We start from the raw sequence: 18172 nt of genomic DNA, 5'->3' as shown, positions 1-18172 counted from the left end.
TTTTGCCTCAGCGACCGCCGAAGCCGCGTTCCGCTTGGCCAGCCGGAAACTGTCAGCTGCCTCCGCCGTACCACTGGCCAAAAAGACCCGAGAGGACTCCTTCTTCAGCTTGACAGCATCCCTGACCACTGGTGGTTCGAGGATTGTCGCCGCGACAGGCACCGACCACCTTACGGTCGCAGCTCCGATTGGCCGCCTCAACAATGGAGCCTCTTCGGGCTATGCCCGGCGCTCCCCATCTCCAGAGGGGGTCCGTGTAAATATACACAAACATACACACATACTTAGTGTCAAGGTGTGGGGGTGTTGGAGGCAGGACCCACATGCAGGGGGCAACAAAAACAGGGCAACGTAGGGATGCAAGTAAAAAGGGGGATTTAATTAACAAAAAATGTAAACAAGGGACTATGGAAAAAATTAACAAGATCAAAAACAAACGCATGGCACGGCACGGCACGGCACGGCACGGCACGGCACGGCACGGCACGGCACGGAAAACAGGGACATGAACATGAACAGGCACAATGACTCCCCCAAGAACCGAACGGAAAACAGGTGACTAAATACACACAGGCTAATTGACAATGACTAGACACAGCTGGGCAAGACACAAGTGGCAAGGGAAGCTGATTGGTGGATATACTGGGAAGGGAAGAAACACTCAGGTGGACGTGGTTTGACATAACGGGACAAGGGAAGAGACAAGGAACACATGACAAACAACCAAAAACACCAAAAGAAACAAAATCCCACCCCCCACAAAACCAAAACATGACACTTTGTATGAAAAGTCTCAAATTCAGGGAGGGATTAAATATTTCCTACACTCGTTTTTTTTTATTCAAAATCATCGACACTTTTACAGCACACCAGACTCACTTCCCTTCATTTTTTTAAGCTTCAAAGATGGCTGCTATTGTCACCGGCACACTCGTGTCTCTCTGCAAGCTTTTTACGAGAGAATCTTTTAACACAAACACTGCAACTGAATGGTTCCTTCTCAGTTCTCACTATACGGGTTTTTCCACCGTCGGAACTTTTGGATAACTTTTCAGTTGACCTTAGTAAAATTCAGTTTGGGTGTTTTTCCACCAACAACAATTACCAGGTTAATTAAATTCCCCAGGTGGCATCCAAGTGCTATCTCGGCAGCAGGGTCTTGCTGAGCCAGGCAGGAACTTTGAGGGGGCGGGCCGCAATGTCCACGGGTGATTGGTCAAATTCAGGGGCGTTGTCTCTACATCAGCTGAACTTTTACAACCAAGAACTCCCTTGACCCAAAACTCAAAGTTCCTGGTCTTGCTGGTGTCAAAGCAGCTCATGTGTTCTTGTGTGTTTTCGTAAATTTGACATGTAAGAGAAACTTCTTCCACAATCTGTGCAGGAATACGGTTTCTCTCCCGTGTGGCTTCTTATGTGTCTTTTTAAATATCCTTTGTAAAGGAAACTTTTTCCACATGAGCAAGAAAAATGTTTCTGGCCAGTGTGTCTTCTTGCATGTGCTGTTAAATGTGACTTCTGCGTGAACCTTTTGGCACAGTTTGTACAAGCAAAAGGTTTTTCCCCAGTGTGCGTTCTTGTATGTCTTGTTAAAATTGACTGCTGAGAAAACCTTTTTCCACAGTATGTGCAAGCAAAGGGTTTTTCCCCAGTGTGCGTTCTTGTGCGTGTTTTTAAATCTGACCGCTGAGAAAACCTTTTGCAACAGCGTGTACAAACAAAAGTGTTTTCTCCAGTGTGTCTTCTCAAGTGAATGTTCAAACCTCCTTTTGAACTCATTGTTTTCCCACAGTGAGAACATTCCCAGGATTTGTTGTCAGTGTGACACGACCTCTCACCATCAGAGTGTTCACCATTACCATCCAGATCATCATCATCATCATCATCATCATCATCATCGTCGTCATAATCAAAATCATCATCATAATCATCATCATCATGAGAAGAAACGGACCTTGTGTCATCACTTTTTGCTCGTGATGATCCCCAATGGTATGCATCACTTTCTGGAGTCATGTTTTGAGGAGTTGAGATGCTGTTTGGAGGCTCCGCCCCTCTGCCCTCCTCACTCTCACCCTTGACTTCATCTTCACTCTTTAAAGGGGCGAAGGTCATTGGTGACTTGGTGACGTTATCCTCAACCTCCTCTTTTTTGACGCAAAGGGGCTTTTTTTCTTCTTTAAAATAAGGATGCTCTTCCTCCTCCTCCTCCTCTTTCACATGAGGAGACTTCAGTTCCTGTTCGTCAGGACGAAGATATTTTTCACCAACGTCTGCAGGACACAAAGAGACAAACCCAAATTTAGGTTGGTCAAGCGTGAGTTGATGTGTATTATCGTTTCTACAGTGGCACCTCGACTTGGGCCCAAAGCACACTCGGATTGGCCAATCCCCCCAAAAAAAAAAGTTTGGCGACAACACTGCACATGGAGCACTTTGATCTATGGATCAAAGGATGATCTAAGGTTTTTCACCAGTTTGTGTTCTTTTGTTTATTGCAAACGTTGACTTCTGAGGGAAACCTTTGTGGGAGCTATTTCTTGAAATTTTCAGTTCACTTTATAAGAGATGCTACTGACCCTGGGAATCTTCTGAACCATTTGTTTTTGTGACCAGAAATGTCAACGTTTAATATTGCAGGCGTTTTTAAATTTTGGGGAAAAATATTTACTGACGAAAACTTGAGCAATATGGTATTTACTTGCTTAAGTTTCCATTTCACTTTTTTAGATGATACAACAGAATCAAGTATGGCTTTTGTATTTTAGAAAAAAATTGACGCCAATACCCCCCCCCCCCCCCCCCTTTACTGTAAATGAATATCGACTTCAAATGTCGGTTAGTGGCCTCCTTGACGACTAAAAATCTCCGTCGGTATCGGTCCTGAAAAAACATATCGGTCTTATCTCTAGCCCTGATGTCATGATGACTTTGTGCTTGTGGTGGTCGCCAGGGGTCTGCATCACCTTCTGTCGTCATGTGTTGACGAGTTGAGCTGCTGCTTGGAAGCTCCGCCTCCCCATGCTCGTCTTCATCTTCACTCTTTAAAGGGACGAAGGTCAGTGGCGACTTGGTGACATCGTCCTCAACCTCCTCCTCTTTGACACGAACGGGCTTTTCTTCCTCTTCGATGTGAGGATGTTCTTCCTCCTTTTTAACATTCGGAGGCTTCATGTCCTGTTGGTCAGGACGAAGATATTTCTCAGCGACGTCTGCAGGACAGAAGAAGACAAAACACACATTTGGTTTGGTCAAGTCAAATTTCAAGTGTGAGTTGATAGTACTGTCACAATCGAATATATATATTTTTTTTTAAGAATCCATTCATCTCGAGGGGGTGCGCTCCTTCACCACGTGTCCAGTGACGAGATGAAATGGGGAATGGTGAGGTTCAATATTTCCCCCTTGCTACATTAGTGCAGCCAATTTGTCTATCAAAATAGCACAGGGGGAAAATCGCTTTACCAAACATCTGTGTACAAAGTAGGTGTGGCACGTATAAGATGTATTTAATACAACAGTGTCTTTATTTTTTCAATGAAACATATTGAACTGACAATAATATATAACTGTAGAGGGCCCCTATCCAGAGCAGGTGTTCGCCAGCCTCCCATAAGAGCCTACATGGATGACCTTATCATCACCACAACATCTGTCCCAGGGTGCAGGTGGATCCTGCAGGGTTTGGAGAGACACATCACATGGGCGAGGATGAGCTTCAAGCCCTCCAAGTCAAGGTCCATGGTTCTGGAGAGGGGGAAGGTGATGGACAAGTTCCGGTTTTCGATCTCGGGAACCGAGATCCCGACAATCTCGGAACAGCCAGTTAAGAGCCTGGGGAAGCTCTTTGATGCAACTTTGAGAGACTCTGCTACCATACAGGAGTCTGGTGAACAACTGGGAGCGTGGCTCACCAAGGTGGACAAGTCTGGCCTGCCTGGTAGATTTAAAGCCTGGATCTACCAGCACTCCATCCTGCCCAGAGTCTTGTGGCCTCTCCTTATTTATGCAGTCCCGTTAACAACTGTGGAGTCTCTCGAAAGGAAGATCAGTGGCTTTCTTCGAAAGTGGCTGGGACTTCTCCGCAGCCTCACCAGCGCTGCCCTGTACGGGACAAGCAACACCCTCCAGCTACCCCTCAGTGGGCTCACTGAAGAGTTCAAGGTGGCACGTACAAGAGAGGCTCTACAGTATAGGGATTCCAGGGACAACAAGGTGTCATCAGCAGGGATCGAAGTGAGAACCGGAAGGAAGTGGAGAGCTGAGAAAGCAGTGGAGGTGGCAGAGTCACGCCTAAGGCAGAAAGCGCTGGTAGGGGTTTTGGCAACGGGGAGAGCAGGCCTGGGCTACTTCCCAAAGACCCAAGTGAGCCAGGCCCAGGGAAAGGAGAGACATCAGCTACTCCAGGAAGAGGTCCGAGCAGGTGTGGAGGAAGAGCGGGTGAGCAGGGCAGTTGGACTCCGGCAGCAGGGGGCATGGACAAGGTGGGAGAGCGTGTTACAGCGCAAAGTGACCTGGTCGAACATCATGCAGGCAGACTTCCACCGCGTCCGGTTCCTTGTAACCTTGTTTGTGGAGGTGAATGGAAAATCGTGGAATGACACCACACTGCCAATGTCTCCAAACGGTGGTCATGAGCATGCTAACAAACAGCTAGCTCCATCCACCGACCCTCTGTGGAATGTGCTGGGAGCAAAGCCAAAACTGAGGAGTCGTCGCCCAACAGCTGGACCTGACCGCCAACTAATGCCTGAGGAAACACGTCGGCCTATGCAAAAGGCTACCTCAACCCCAAGAAATCAGTCTTGGACGTTGGTACCAGCAAGAAAAAGGAAACCGTCTCTTGGCCGACGAAGACAAAATACTGATATCGAACTGAGAAACAGGTTTGCCGTGCTGTCGCCGAGCCAGCAAGCCTCGGGGGATCACAGCACCAGTCAAAGGTATGAAACCGGACCTTCTCAGCAAATCCGTTCAGCTACTGAAACACAAACACTGATAATAGGCGACAAAGCCTTGTTTGGTGTTAAACGTCTGTGCAGCAGAAAAAACACAAAAGTTCTGTGTTTTGCTAATGACATGGTGCTGGACATTTCTGAAAAAGTCGACAAGATTGCTACTGACTACCCGACTGTGAGATCGATTGTGATTCACACAGGAGCATTCGATGTGTTGAAAAAACAGTCGGAGATACTGAAGCAAGACTTTATTACCCTTCTACACAAGATAATATGCCTAAACGCAGAGGTTTTTCTGAGTGGTCCTCTGCCTACTGTCCGACCAGGTGATGAGCGTTTCAGTCGGATTATGTCACTCTCGAGATGGCTGAAAAGCATCTGTGCTTCTTACTCAGTGAACTTTATTGACAATTTTTCTATGTTTTGTGAACGTCGCCATCTTTTCCAACGCAATGGGATTTATCTCAATAAGCAGGGAGTCAGATTACTGACAGCCAACATCTTCCATAGCGTGCGTCACTGGACGCTATGTTCCCAAAACAAAGGACATGAAACACAACAACCGATAAGAAGAGGATCTAGTGAGGCTGGCTCACTATCTTGCACTCCCTGCCCTTCAGAACAGATTGATTTGTCCTCATCTGCCCACACTCCAAACACCGAACATCCAGCTCCCCTGCTCCCGAACGACACCTGCCAAACACCACCACGACCACCACCACCAGTTTCACTACCAGATGCACCCCTGCGCTGTTCATCGCCCCCAAGCGACACCTGCCAGACAGCTCCACTACCGGATTCACTGCCGGATGTACCCCCGCGCTGTGCACCGCCCCCGAATGACCCGATGACTGACTCGCCAGCGAGTCTCACCAATAGGTTGAGCAATCTGGTCAATCTCTCCATACAGCTAAATAAAAGTCTCTCCAGGCAGCTGCATGCTGATGACGGTTCGCCCATGCTCCCCCCAGGACGCCACATTCAGCTATCCACTAATCGTCTGACTCCACCAAGCCTCAGCATACAGCTCCCCACCCGCCGACCTCCATCTTTGGCTATGGAGAATCTCAACTACAGCTCGGTCTGATATGTTTTGGGTCCAGACTACATATACAATATAAAAAACGTGTGTTCCCAGAATAAGTCAGGACCCAAGGAAGCTTGTAGCATTCCTGTGATTATAAGAAATAGAAAGTTGGCAAAAGAAATAAGAAGAAATAAGTCAGAAGCTACAAACCTAGTCAGTATAGCTTGTGAACCTCTGACTAAACCAGCATCTCCGATTGCCACTGTGAGACTAGCGCTATTAAATACAAGATCACTAGTTAACAAATCATTGTTGATTCATGACATTATTATGACATATGATCTTGACTTATTTCTCCTCAGTGAAACATGGCTAACAGAAGGTTCCTGCAACACTGTTCTCAATGAGGCAACACCAACAAATTTTAGTTTCATGAACAAATGTCGTAATGGCAAAAAAGGTGGTGGACTTGCTGCCATTTTTAAATCTCTATTTCAGTGTAAAGAAATTTCATTGGGAATTTCATTTTTTTTTTTTTTTTGAAGAGCTCAGAATTGTTCATTCGGCAGTCTTACCGATTCAACGTCTTGTCATCATTGCTCTTTTTTTTTTTTTTTGTGTGTGTATGTGTGCGTGCGTTTGCGTGCGTTTGCGTGCGTGCGTGCGTTTGCGTGCGTGCGTGCGTTTGCGTGTGTGCGTTTGCGTGCGTGCAAATACGTATAAATTTATACTCATTCATTCACCTAAAACCTTATAAATATCCCATTACCCTTCGCCTTAACCAGGTACTTCAGAATCTTGCCAGAGTCGTGAGATTTAAATGGTCAGGAGACCAGAGAAAAGGTCAGAAAAAAAAAGAAATAAAGAGAAAAGAAAGGTAAATCAAAGTGACATCCAGCACCGACCAAACACTTCCTGCCTTCCCCATGATTACAAAATCAAAGTCTTACGCCAACCCCGGAAGCCTCTAAATTCCAGCAAATTTAGCGAGATCTCAAGAGCCCAGAGGAAAAACTAAAGAGAGGAAGGAGGGAAGGATCGATAAGGCAGAGTGAGATCAATAGAAGCCAGTACATCCAATCCATCAAAGTGAAGTCCAGCACCAACAAGACCCCTCCTGCGTGGTTACAAAACCGGAGTCTTATGCCAACCCCAGAAACCTCATACTTCTAATAAATTAAGATCTCAAGTGACCAGAGGAAAAACTAAAGAGAGGAAGGAGGGAAGGATAGATAAAGCAAAGTGAGAACCACAGACACCAGCACCAACTGATTCAAGGGGCTGTGGGAGGGAGAGGGTACTTCTGTTGAGTTTCAGTAGATGCTGGTGCGACGGATCTGGCATGCATAAGGACCACCACCAAAGAAAGAAGCCGTCAACCGCGGTCCAGCAAAGCGAGCACCCCCCCCCCCCCCTCCCCGGAATCCCCAGGCCGCGGCAGCACCAAGGCCACCCCCAAGCCACCCGAGCGGACACCGGTCGGCGAGCCGACCCAGACACCCGGAACACCCCCGCCCCAGCCCCGGCCCACACCCCCGAGCCCAAGGCCGCAGAACGAGGCCCAGCGGGCCCCCACAGCGCCCCACCGGTCCCCAGCCCCCATCCCCCCACGACCCCCCCGCACCCCACCCAAACCCGCCATCCACCACGACCCAGGCCCCACCACCCCCGACCCCCAGACCCCCGAACACACCCCGACCCCCAGCACCCAACCCCCCACCCACCCATACCTCCACCCCCCCCCCCCAAACAAGCCGCCCCCCCCCGACGGCCGCCACCCCCCCCCCCCCGTGAACCCGGCCCCCCGCGAGAACCCCCCACCCCCCCCCGGAAACCGGCACCGGGCAGCAGCGCAGAGAGGGAAGATGTGCCCACCCCACCTCCAGCCGCGCGAGATTTGCACAGCGGCGGGAGGGGGGAAGCAGAGGAGGAAGCACCAGAGGAGAAGGCGGAACACCAGAACACCGAGCCCGGTGGGGAGAGGCCCCGGTCGTCACGCCAGAGTACTAGTGACACCTAACCCTGTTACTGAGTCCGCCAGCTCGCCGACTGGCGAGCTCTACCCTTACACCGTGAATGTGGCCCCACCCAGTGTATATACAAGTGTGTGCGTGTGGTGCATTAAAATTGGGAGCAGGTGAGTCGGAGCAGAGGGAAAAAATTTCCCCTACTCCGACACACCCGTATCCCCCCCAAAAAAATGAATATGTATATGTGTGGTGCATTAAAAAAGGGAATGGAGGGACAAAGTGGTGGGGCAGGGACCCAAATGGGGGGGACCACAGCGCTGCCAGGCACTGCAGTCCATCCCCTCTGATGGCTCCCCGCCCCAACTCACCCCTCCCCTTGGACGTGAGGTGCATTAAAATTGGAGGGGAGTTGAAGGGTGAAGACGGTGTTTCCACCCTTCCCCACCCCACCAAGAAATGTGTTGTGTGCCCTATGTGTATATTTACAAAGTGTATAGTGCAAGCTAGTGAAGTGAGTAAGAGGAGCGACCAGCGGGGCCTCACCCAACCCGGCGGGTGTAGGTGACACGCCCGCCCCCCAGCACCCCCATCCCCTGCCGCCCCCCACCTCATCCACCCGGCACCACAATGGGCGGACAGCCAGCGCAGCAGGGCTACCGGACAGCCCACCGGCCACCGGAGCCCGCCCGGGGCGCCAGGAGTTATACCGGAGTGGGGCAGGCCCCAAACCCTCGCCCGGCCCCCGGAGCCCGACGCCCGGGCCGGGGAGGGAGCCCCAGGCCCAGGGAGAGGGAGGGGGAGGGGCCGCAGGGCAGACAGGGAAGGGGGGGGGGGGGGGGGGGGAGTGGGGAGAAGACGACAAGAAGGCGAAAGGGCGGCTGCAGGGCAGGAGGCGGGGGGGGAGAGGAGGAGGGAGGGTGACAAGGGAAAAGGGACCGGGAGGCAGAGGAGGATGGGCGGGAGGAGGCGAGGAGGGAGAGGCGACGGGGGGGAGGAAGGGGGAGGGGAGAGGGAACCACGGGGCACACCGGAGGCCCACCCACCCCGAACCGCGCCGCCGGGCACGGAGCAGCGGACCGCGCCGGGACGGCACCGCCCCGGGCACCAGGGGAAGCACCCCAACACCGCACCCCACAGGGGGCCCAGGGAGCGGCCAAGACGCAACCGCCACCGAGCAGACAACGGGGGGGGGGGGGGGGGGGGGGGGGCAGAACCACCCCCGCCCGACCACAGGGGACGGCGTCAAGAAAATTGACTAATTAGCATGCAGTAACACCAAGTGTTGATGCTTAGTGCCCACTAGAAATAGATCTTAAGGAGTTATTGAGTATAGTGTCGTATAGTGTGGTATGCTCGAGCCCACTAGCAGCAACTAGGTTCCTGACTATATAAAAATAAAAACAATCAGATACAAAATACCAAATACAGGAGCAGCGAAAACAGAAGTTGTAACGATGTGGTGGCTCTCGTTAACAGGCAGAATCTTGGCAGGATTAAGTTGCCAAATTGAGATTAAAATATTCTATGTACATAGACCATATTTGTTTAAATCTTGATACTTGATTTTTATTTAAGGCAGAGATTTTTTCCATTGAGATATAATTTATTAGTAAGTTTAACCAGTGGTCGATATTTAGAGATTGTTTATTTTTCCAATTGACAAGGATTATTTTTTTAGCAATAGTAAGGGCTATAAATATAGATTGAGATTGTTTACATGGTAGCTCAGTTATTGTTAAGTCACCTAGTAAACACAATCTTGGAGATAAAGGAAGCCTACAGTTTAATATATCAGCGAGCTTTCCCAAGATTTTAGTCCAGAAATGCAGCACTGGAGTACATGACCATAAAGCATGAAGATAAGTATCGGCAGTGTTTTGTGAGCACTGGAGACAAATGTCGGAGTCAGAGAGTCCCATTTTTTTCATCATATATTGTGTAATATATGTTCTATGAAGTATCTTATATTGGATAAGTTGCAAATTTGTCTGTTTGGTCATTTTAAATACATTTTCACAGATTTGGGTCCAAAAGTCTGGTTCCGGAACTATAGACAAGTCTTTTTCCCATTTTAAAGTCGGTAAATACGTTTTATTTGTGTATAAAAATAACTTATATATTTTTGATATTTTCTTTATTGTTGTTGGAGAAAGCTTTATAATATCTTTAGCTAAGACAGGCAGTTGGAGCGTATCCTGAAGTGTTGGGATTTGTTTCTTAACCATATTTTTAACTTGCAGATAATGTAAGAAATTTCCCTTTTTTATTTCATATTTCTGGACCAAGTTTGTATACGATATAAACTTATTATCTGAGAAAAGATGATGAAGGTGTGTAATTCCTTTCTGCTCCCATTCATTGGGAAGCTTTAATTCATTTGAAGTCCTTGGACCCCTGTTGTTCAGTCTGTATATGTTACCTTTGGGTCAAACGCTTCAGAACACCGATGTTGACTATCATAGTTATGCAGATGACACACAACTGTATTTATCTATGTCCCCAAATGACAGCAGTTCTATTAACGTATTGTGTCATTCTCTAGAGCAAGTTAACAACTGGATGAACCAAAATTTCCTTCAGCTGAACGAAAACAAAACGGAGCTCATTGTTTTCGGCAATAAAGAAAAGAGGATTGCTGTTAAAAAACAGCTTGAGTCACTGTCTTTAGAAACTAAAGACCAAGTTCGAAATCTTGGAGTACTAATAGATTCAGACCTGACCTTCAGCAATCATATTAAATTCATCACTAAAACAGCCTTTTACCAGCTGAAAAACATATCCAGACTGAAGGACTGCATGCTTCAAGCAGACCAAGAGAAGCTTATCCATGCTTTTATCTCCAGCAGACTCGATTACTGTAACGGTCTTCTGACTGGACTCTCTCAAAAGAACATGAGACAATTGCAGCTCATTCAGAACGCTGCAGCTCGAGTTCTGACCAAAACAAAAAGATCAGAACATATTACTCCAGTACTTAAGGATTTACACTGGCTCCCAGTCAGCTGTAGAATCGATTTTAAAGTTCTGCTACTCGTCTATAAATCACTAAATGGTTTGGGTCCTGAATATATCCAAGAAATGCTGATTGAGTACAAACCCAGCAGGGCTCTGAGATCCACAGACTTGGGCCAACTAGTGGAACCCAGAGTTCGAAGCAAACATGGTGAAGCTGCATTTAGCTATTATGCTGCACACAGATGGAATAGGCTACCAACAGAAGTGAAGTCAGCCCCGAGTGTAAATGCATTCAAATCCAGGTTAAAAACTTTGCTTTTTTCTTATACCTTTGATTAGGGACTTTTAAACAGCTTGAATTAAGTTTTTTTTATTATTATTATTATTATTATTATTATTTTAAACTTTTTTATGTTAAATGTTTTAAAGTTTGTTGAATAATGTTTTAAGATTGTTTTTGTATGTTTTTTTTTGTTTGTTTTTTTTTGTTTTGTTTTTTTTTAGTAAATTTTGTAACCTATTTTTATTTTATTTTTTTTTCCTCTGAATGTTAACTACTGTTTCTTGATGCTTATGTGTTGTCTTTCCTTGTGTAAAGCACATTGAGTTGCCTTGTGTATGAAATGTGCTATACAAATAAACTTGCCTTGCCTTGCCTTGCCTTGTGCAGGCAGTTTACGACGCCCTCCCGAGCCCAACGAACCTTCATGTGTGGGGGAAGAGTGAGACACCCACCTGTCCCCTTTGCTCTGGAGGAGGCTCTTTGGAACATCTCCTCAGCAGCTGCCCAAAGTCCCTGGCTGAAGGTTGCTATCGCTGGCGCCATGACCAGGTTCTGAAAGCAGTTGCTGAGAGCAAAGCCCTGGCAATCAGCACGAACACACATCACAAAGCTCCGAGCAGGGCAGTCCCTTTCATCAAGGCAGGAGAGAGACCCCAGTCATGTCCACAGACAGCAAGAGGACTACTCCACACTGCCTCGGATTGGCAGTTGCAAGTCGACCTGGGAAAACAGCTAAAGTTCCCCCAGCACATCGCAGCAACATCTCTCCGGCCAGACATGATCATTACCTCTGAGGCTTCAAGACACCTGATCATGCTGGAACTCACGGTATCCTGGGAAGAGCGCATGGAGGAAGCCAATGAGAGGAAACGTGCAAAGTACCAGGAACTGGTGGAGGAATGCAGGGGTAGGGGCTGGAAGATTTTCTATGAGACGAAGTTGGCTGCAGAGGCTTTGCTGGTCGATCCTTCTGCAAAGTCCTAGGACGTTTGGGTGTATCAGGGGCGGCCAAGAAGAAGGCCATTAAGTCAGTTAGCGAAGCCGCAGAGAAAGCCACCAGGTGGCTATGGCTCAAAAGGGCAGATCCGTGGACTGCTACTGGGACGCAAGCTGAGGCTTGATCAACCTCGGCTGGGTCACCTGGGCAAGAGTGTCTGATGTTGCGAGACCCGAAACACTCAATGAACCCAGGCTACATCACTGATGATGCGTCCCAGTTGCATCCAGGAGATGTTTCTCTTAAGTTTTCACCTAAATAAAAAAAAAGTACAGAATTGCTGGAGATTAATCTTACAGTTGCACAATAATAAATACAATTAAAAAAATAATAATTAAATTAAATAAAGTGCAGTGAACACTGAACAGTTTCTGAGTGGTTCTTTTCTCCAACCCGCGTTTCATTCCTTCTGATTGGATTGTGTGAATTTTCGTCACTGTATTGTTTTCATTTTCCTTTTAGTCATTGATGAAAGTGTCAGTCAATTTTAGTTATCATGTCAATGAATGGCTTCTATTTTAGTTTTTGTTTAATTTTGATCTGAAAGAAAAATTTCATGATGAAAATTATTCGTTGACGAAATTAGCACTGCTCACATGCTGGCAGCACAGGATGACGCGGCACACGGACTATTTTGACCAGGTCACGAACCCCTCGTCAAATCATAATTTTTCGGCAACGTCCTCCGATGAGGAATACTAACGGTTTTTATTTGTGTAAAAGAAGGATAATCAGACACATTCACGAGCGGGATGTCAGCCAGGTTCGCGGAGGGGAACACGGACTGTGTTTCATAACCGCTTATAACTGTTTAATTTCATTAATTCTACTAAATTAAGCGTACCCGTTTCATTCTATTTTCATGTGTCGTCTCGTGCGCAGTTCGCACATATCCCCATATAAACTCAACACTGATTGACGAAATGGAATTGATTGTCATTGATTGTCCTCAATCCAAAAATACTGCTGCTCGTTACTGGTGCCCGTAAGAGGGAGCACATAACCCCAATCCTGGCCTCTCTTCACCTCTAAAATTTAGAGTCCACTTTAAGATTCTTGAATTTGGTTTTTAAATCTCTCAATGGTCTTGCGCCACCTTATCTCACTGAGCTCTTGCAGCCCTACGCACATGCTCGGTGCCTCAGGTCAGCAGACCAAACTCAATTGGAGGTGCCGAGGGCAAAGCGGAGGCTTAGAGGAGATCGAGCCTTTGCTGTTGCCGCCGGTCCCTCCATTTGGAACGACCTTCCACAAAATATTATGCAGTCCCCCTCTTTATCCTCTTTTAAAACACATCTGTATTCTTTGGCTTTTGGCGCACCATGAAACTGAACATTGTTTTTGGTGTTTTGTGGTGTTTTGATGTTTATTCTACTTATTTATCTATGTATTTATTTATTTATTCACTTGCCTATTATTAATTTACTGATGTAAAATGTATTTACTTGTAAAAACAAAAAACAAAAACTTGTATACGCACTTCAAAATGTTTGCTTTGTTCTTGTTTTGTTACCTTATTCTTGACTGCACAACCGATTTATATTTCATGTGCAGCACTTTGTATACAGCAATGCCTGTTTTTAAGGCGCTTTATAAATAAACAAAGTTGAGTTCATGAATGCTACAGTGGCAACTAGCGATAATTTCGTCGACAAAAAATTGTCATGATTTTTGTGACAAACTTTTTTTTTCAGACAAAAATTAAACAAAAACTAAAATAGAAGCCACTCATTGAGACGATAACTATAACTAAAATCGACTGACAATTTTGCTAAAACGAAAACGAAAACAGCACAGTGACGAAAATTCACACAATCCAATCAGAATGAATGAAACGCGAGTTGGAGAAAAGAACCACTCAGAAACTGTTCAGTGTTCACTGCACTTTGGTCAATGTTCAAACATGGTTACATTCATTGCGCAGCTGTAAGATTAATCTCAAGCAATTTAATTATGCACATTTTTTTTTATTTTATTAGGGTGAAAACTAAGTCATATTGTCAGTTGAACATGTTTCACTAAAACAATGGACACCATTGTATGAAATCTGTCTTGCGTGTTAAACTACAGTTACAAATAGATTTCTGTCTAAAAGTTTAAATGTATGCTGAATGAAAATAGACTAAACTGTCAATGTAGTCGATTAAAATTGCTCTTTATTTTCGTCGACTAAAATTGGATTAATACTAAAATACAATCAGAGGACTAAATTATGACTACAACTTTGATACATTTTGGTCAAAAGACAAACTAAATTGAAATTTCTTGTCAAAATTAACAGTGGTTGCAACAGCAGTTGAATGTAATAATGCCGTAATCATGACAAAAAGATTAATGTGGTAATATTGTAAAAAAAAAAAATGTATGTGGGGAAACACCGTTTTAATACAATAATATCCTGGACCTTAAAGTGTTCTTCAAATCGCACACGTCTGTTACAGACATTGGTATGACTGTCTGATGACTGGATAACCGTCCCCTGTCCAGAATAAAGTTGAATTGAACAGCGCTGAAATTTCTTCACGCTTTATAGTATTTATAGTTGTGCTTCAGAAAGGGAGTAGTAATAACAAGTGTACAAACCCAACGCGACTTATCACTAAAAGGAAGAATTTTGCTGACCAAAGCTGAAGGATTATCCCGCCTCATATATGCTGCTCTGTCTCTTGATGTCAACAAAAAGATTTTGAGTGTTATAGACAAAATGCTTTTTAATTTTGTTTGGAAAAATAAAACTCATTACATTCGAAAGTCTGTAATGATGAACTCCTATAATAGAGGTGGCCTTAATTTTTGGGATTTTCGAACTCGAAATAATTCCTTCAAAATAAACTGGTTGAAACAATTCTTAAGGAACCCATTTTCAATCTGGAATTTGATCCCAAATTTTGTTTTTTCGCAGCTTGGAGGCCTCAAATTTCTTTTGTTTTGCAACTACAGCATTCCAAAACTTCCCATTAAATTGTCTAATTTCCATAAGCAGATGCTTCTTTCCTGGTCTTTGATTTATAATCATAACTTCTCACCCCATAGATATTATTTATGGAATAATGCAGATATTATACATAAACGTAAATCCTTATTTGATCCGATTTGGTTCTCTCATAATATTCTTTTGGTTGGTCAAATGTTTAATTCAAATGGCTTGTTTTTGACTTACCAGGAATTTGTTTCGAAGTATAATATTACGATTTCTGTCTCTGACTTTAATGCTGTTTTAAATGCAATTCCTACTGGTGTTATTACCTTGTTTAAAGGTTTAGTTGGTTACAACTTCAACCTAACTCTGTCTGTTGATCCAACCAAAACAGAAATTGGTGCGATTTGTTTTTCCCATAAACGAAATAATAATTGCAATGTACGAAAGTTGTTCCAGAAAGATGTCGCTTCAGTACCTTATGTTGTGTTTTATTGGAATAATCTTGTTCATAACCTTGACTGGACCAAAATTTGGAATTTGGCTTCCAAATATTTGATCAATAACAAAGTGAAAGAAGTATCTTTTAAAATAATTCATAGATGTTATACATGCAAAGTTTTTCTACAGCGGATGAAGAAAAATATTAACACCGACTGCTCTTTTTGTGAAAATTCTCCTAAGGATATATTTCATTTGTTTTGGGATTGCCCGTTTTCCAAAACGTTATGGAAAGATATCTATAATTCTGTTTTCATTATTGTAGAACCACAACTTTCTCTTTGTTTTGAAAATACTGTTTGGCTTCAATAATTATCCATCTAGATCTCAAGACGCTTTTCATATAATTAATTTTGTTCTCATATTGGCAAAATGGCACATACACAAATGTCGATACATTAAGCAGAGACCTCGTTTGTTCATGTTCGAAAATGAAGTCAAACAATATATTAAGTCTATTGGTCATTCCACAAATAAGAAAGCAAGCAAAACCCTATATTTATGTGAACTGTACAATTTATTTTTGTAGTTTATTTTCATATGCATTTGTCTCCCCCTGGCTGTTGTATTTTATATTACTGTTCTTCCAATAAAAAGAAAAAAGAAAAAAAAAAAGTGTACAAACCTGCTGCGTGTAGCACAATTCGAGGCTGCTGGCAAACATCGTCCAGCGGTTGAAAATGTTGCTCGTTCTCTTCTTTGACTCCAAAGAGTTCCTCCTCGTCCTTTGGTGTCGTTCTCGCCGACATTTTGGCACAATAATGCCAACAAAGTCACACTCGGTCTTTTCCTGACCACGTGTTATGTGCTTCTCTTTGTTAGCGGCTAGCGAGTTAAGCTAAGCTAAGCTCAGCTAAACTAAGCTAAGCTAAGCTAACTAGACTGAGAGCACTGAGCTGGATAGCCGACAGCCCACACAGTACAGAAGACCTGCGGAAGTGCGGCGGAAGTTAAGTCAGGCAGGACACGCCCCTGCTGCCTTATGATTGGTTGCTGGAAACTGTGCGGAGGCTTCAAAGCAAGCATTGTCATCAAGGCATCGACAGATGCCGCCATTTTTTTTTATATTTTTTTTGCTGCAGTTCGAAAGTTTCATTCCCTTTTTCAATGTTTTGTTCCCGATATAATTGAAAAGTTTTAAATGGCACCAGTTTATTGAAGTGGATGTGCAGTTTAAAAATTCGCCATCAAAGTTGAACAAGCATTTTGAGGTAAACTGAAAGTTTATTATCTGGGATGAGATTTAAACCACCAAATGTTATGAGTTTAATTACTTGTCTTAGTTAGTAGTAAATGTTTGGTACAGTATCTGATATATTATTGATATATGCAATATTTATTTGTACTGCAAGTAATACAAATGACTTTTGGCCAGTTTTTGTCATCTGTGGCTCTCACACTTTCCTTCAGCAAAGTTTTGACGCAACACTTACCTTCCAATGAAGGTAAAATGTTCGTGATGACTGATGATGACAAGCCATTGAAGTCAAGGAGGCGGACCTCAGAGCCAAGGAGTAAGTTGAGGGCAGGTACCAACTGACTCCTTATTTGTAGGGAGGGCACTAATGCTGATTGGCTAGGGATGTAAGGTATTGCCACACACTTCCCACCAGGGGGAGCATCATCTCATCAGCGCCACACTCAGAAGTACAAATGCAATTGCATTGTACTGTCGCTTCTCTTAATGTGATCATTTTTGTCGGAACGCCGCCTGTGAGTCGCAGCAGTGGCCGGAAACGGAGCTGGTGTGTGAAGCCCGGAAGTCCAGGTGGCATCTACTCCATTTGATTTGTATTTTGATTTCAAAATGTGATGAAAGGTTGTTTGACGACAAGAACAATCTGCCTGCAGAGGCAAAAGTGCCACATGAACAGAAATTATATTCAATCAAAACCAGGTATGGACACAATTTTGTTCTTATGTCATCTGAATATTGTATGCTAATCATGTCAAAATTGTTACATAGAAAGATAAAATTTGCAAAATGCATTAGCATATGGCGTGTTAGCTAGCACGGAGCTGTGGTGGTTGAGTTAGCAACAAAGAGTAGGACATTTGCATCAATCATTTCAGTGATAACACTGTTCAACAAATTTTTTTTTTTTTTTTTTTTTTCTCTTTTTTCTTTTTTTTTTCTAAAAGAGCTCAGAATTGTTCATTCGGTAGTCTTACCGATTCAACGTCTTGTCATCATTGCTCTTTTTTTTTTTTTTTTTTTTGTGCGTGCGTATGTGTGCGTGCGTTTGCGTTTGCGTGTGCGTGTGCGTGTGCGTGTGCGTGTGCGTGTGCGTTTGCGTGCGTGCGTTTGCGTGCGTTTGCGTGCGTGCGTGCGTGTGTGTGCGTGCAAATACATATACATTTATACTCATTAATTCACCTAAAACCTTATAAATATCCCATTACCCTTCGCCTTAACCAGGTACTTCAGAATCTTGCCAGAGTCGTGAGGTTTAAATGGTCAGGAGACCAGAGAAAAGGTCAGAAAAAAAAAAAAAAAAGAAATAAAGAGAAAAGAAAGGTAAATCAAAGTGAAATCCAGCACCGACCAAACACTTCCTGCCTTC

General features: G+C 44.5%; 1 protein-coding gene across 4 annotated transcripts; it reads right to left on the bottom strand.

The window, feature by feature from the left end:
* Window positions 1-358: 358 nt before the first annotated feature.
* LOC144007393 (uncharacterized) lies at window positions 359-16516 on the bottom strand. Of its 4 annotated transcripts, none has more exons than XM_077507029.1 (4): window positions 16234-16351; window positions 11646-12444; window positions 2967-3212; window positions 359-2273 (listed from the first exon to the last, which is right to left on the bottom strand). In XM_077507029.1, the coding sequence occupies exons 2-4, from the start codon at window positions 11794-11796 to the stop codon at window positions 1309-1311; spliced, it is 1362 nt and encodes a 453-aa protein (XP_077363155.1). In that variant the 5' UTR covers window positions 11797-12444; window positions 16234-16351; the 3' UTR covers window positions 359-1308. The 4 variants fall into 4 exon arrangements, with proteins under 4 accessions (XP_077363155.1, XP_077363139.1, XP_077363166.1 ...); XM_077507013.1 differs by having other exon boundaries at window positions 11646-12173; window positions 16234-16345; XM_077507040.1 differs by lacking the exon at window positions 11646-12444 and having other exon boundaries at window positions 16234-16516.
* Between the last annotated feature and the right edge of the window lie 1656 nt (window positions 16517-18172).

The sequence above is a fragment of the Festucalex cinctus genome, chromosome 1 (genome assembly GCF_051991245.1).
Source record: "Festucalex cinctus isolate MCC-2025b chromosome 1, RoL_Fcin_1.0, whole genome shotgun sequence".
In the NCBI taxonomy this organism is placed as follows: Eukaryota; Metazoa; Chordata; class Actinopteri; order Syngnathiformes; family Syngnathidae; genus Festucalex; species Festucalex cinctus.
The sequence above is the reverse complement of the archived record's forward strand: the minus strand, read 5'-3'. Positions and strand labels throughout refer to the sequence as shown.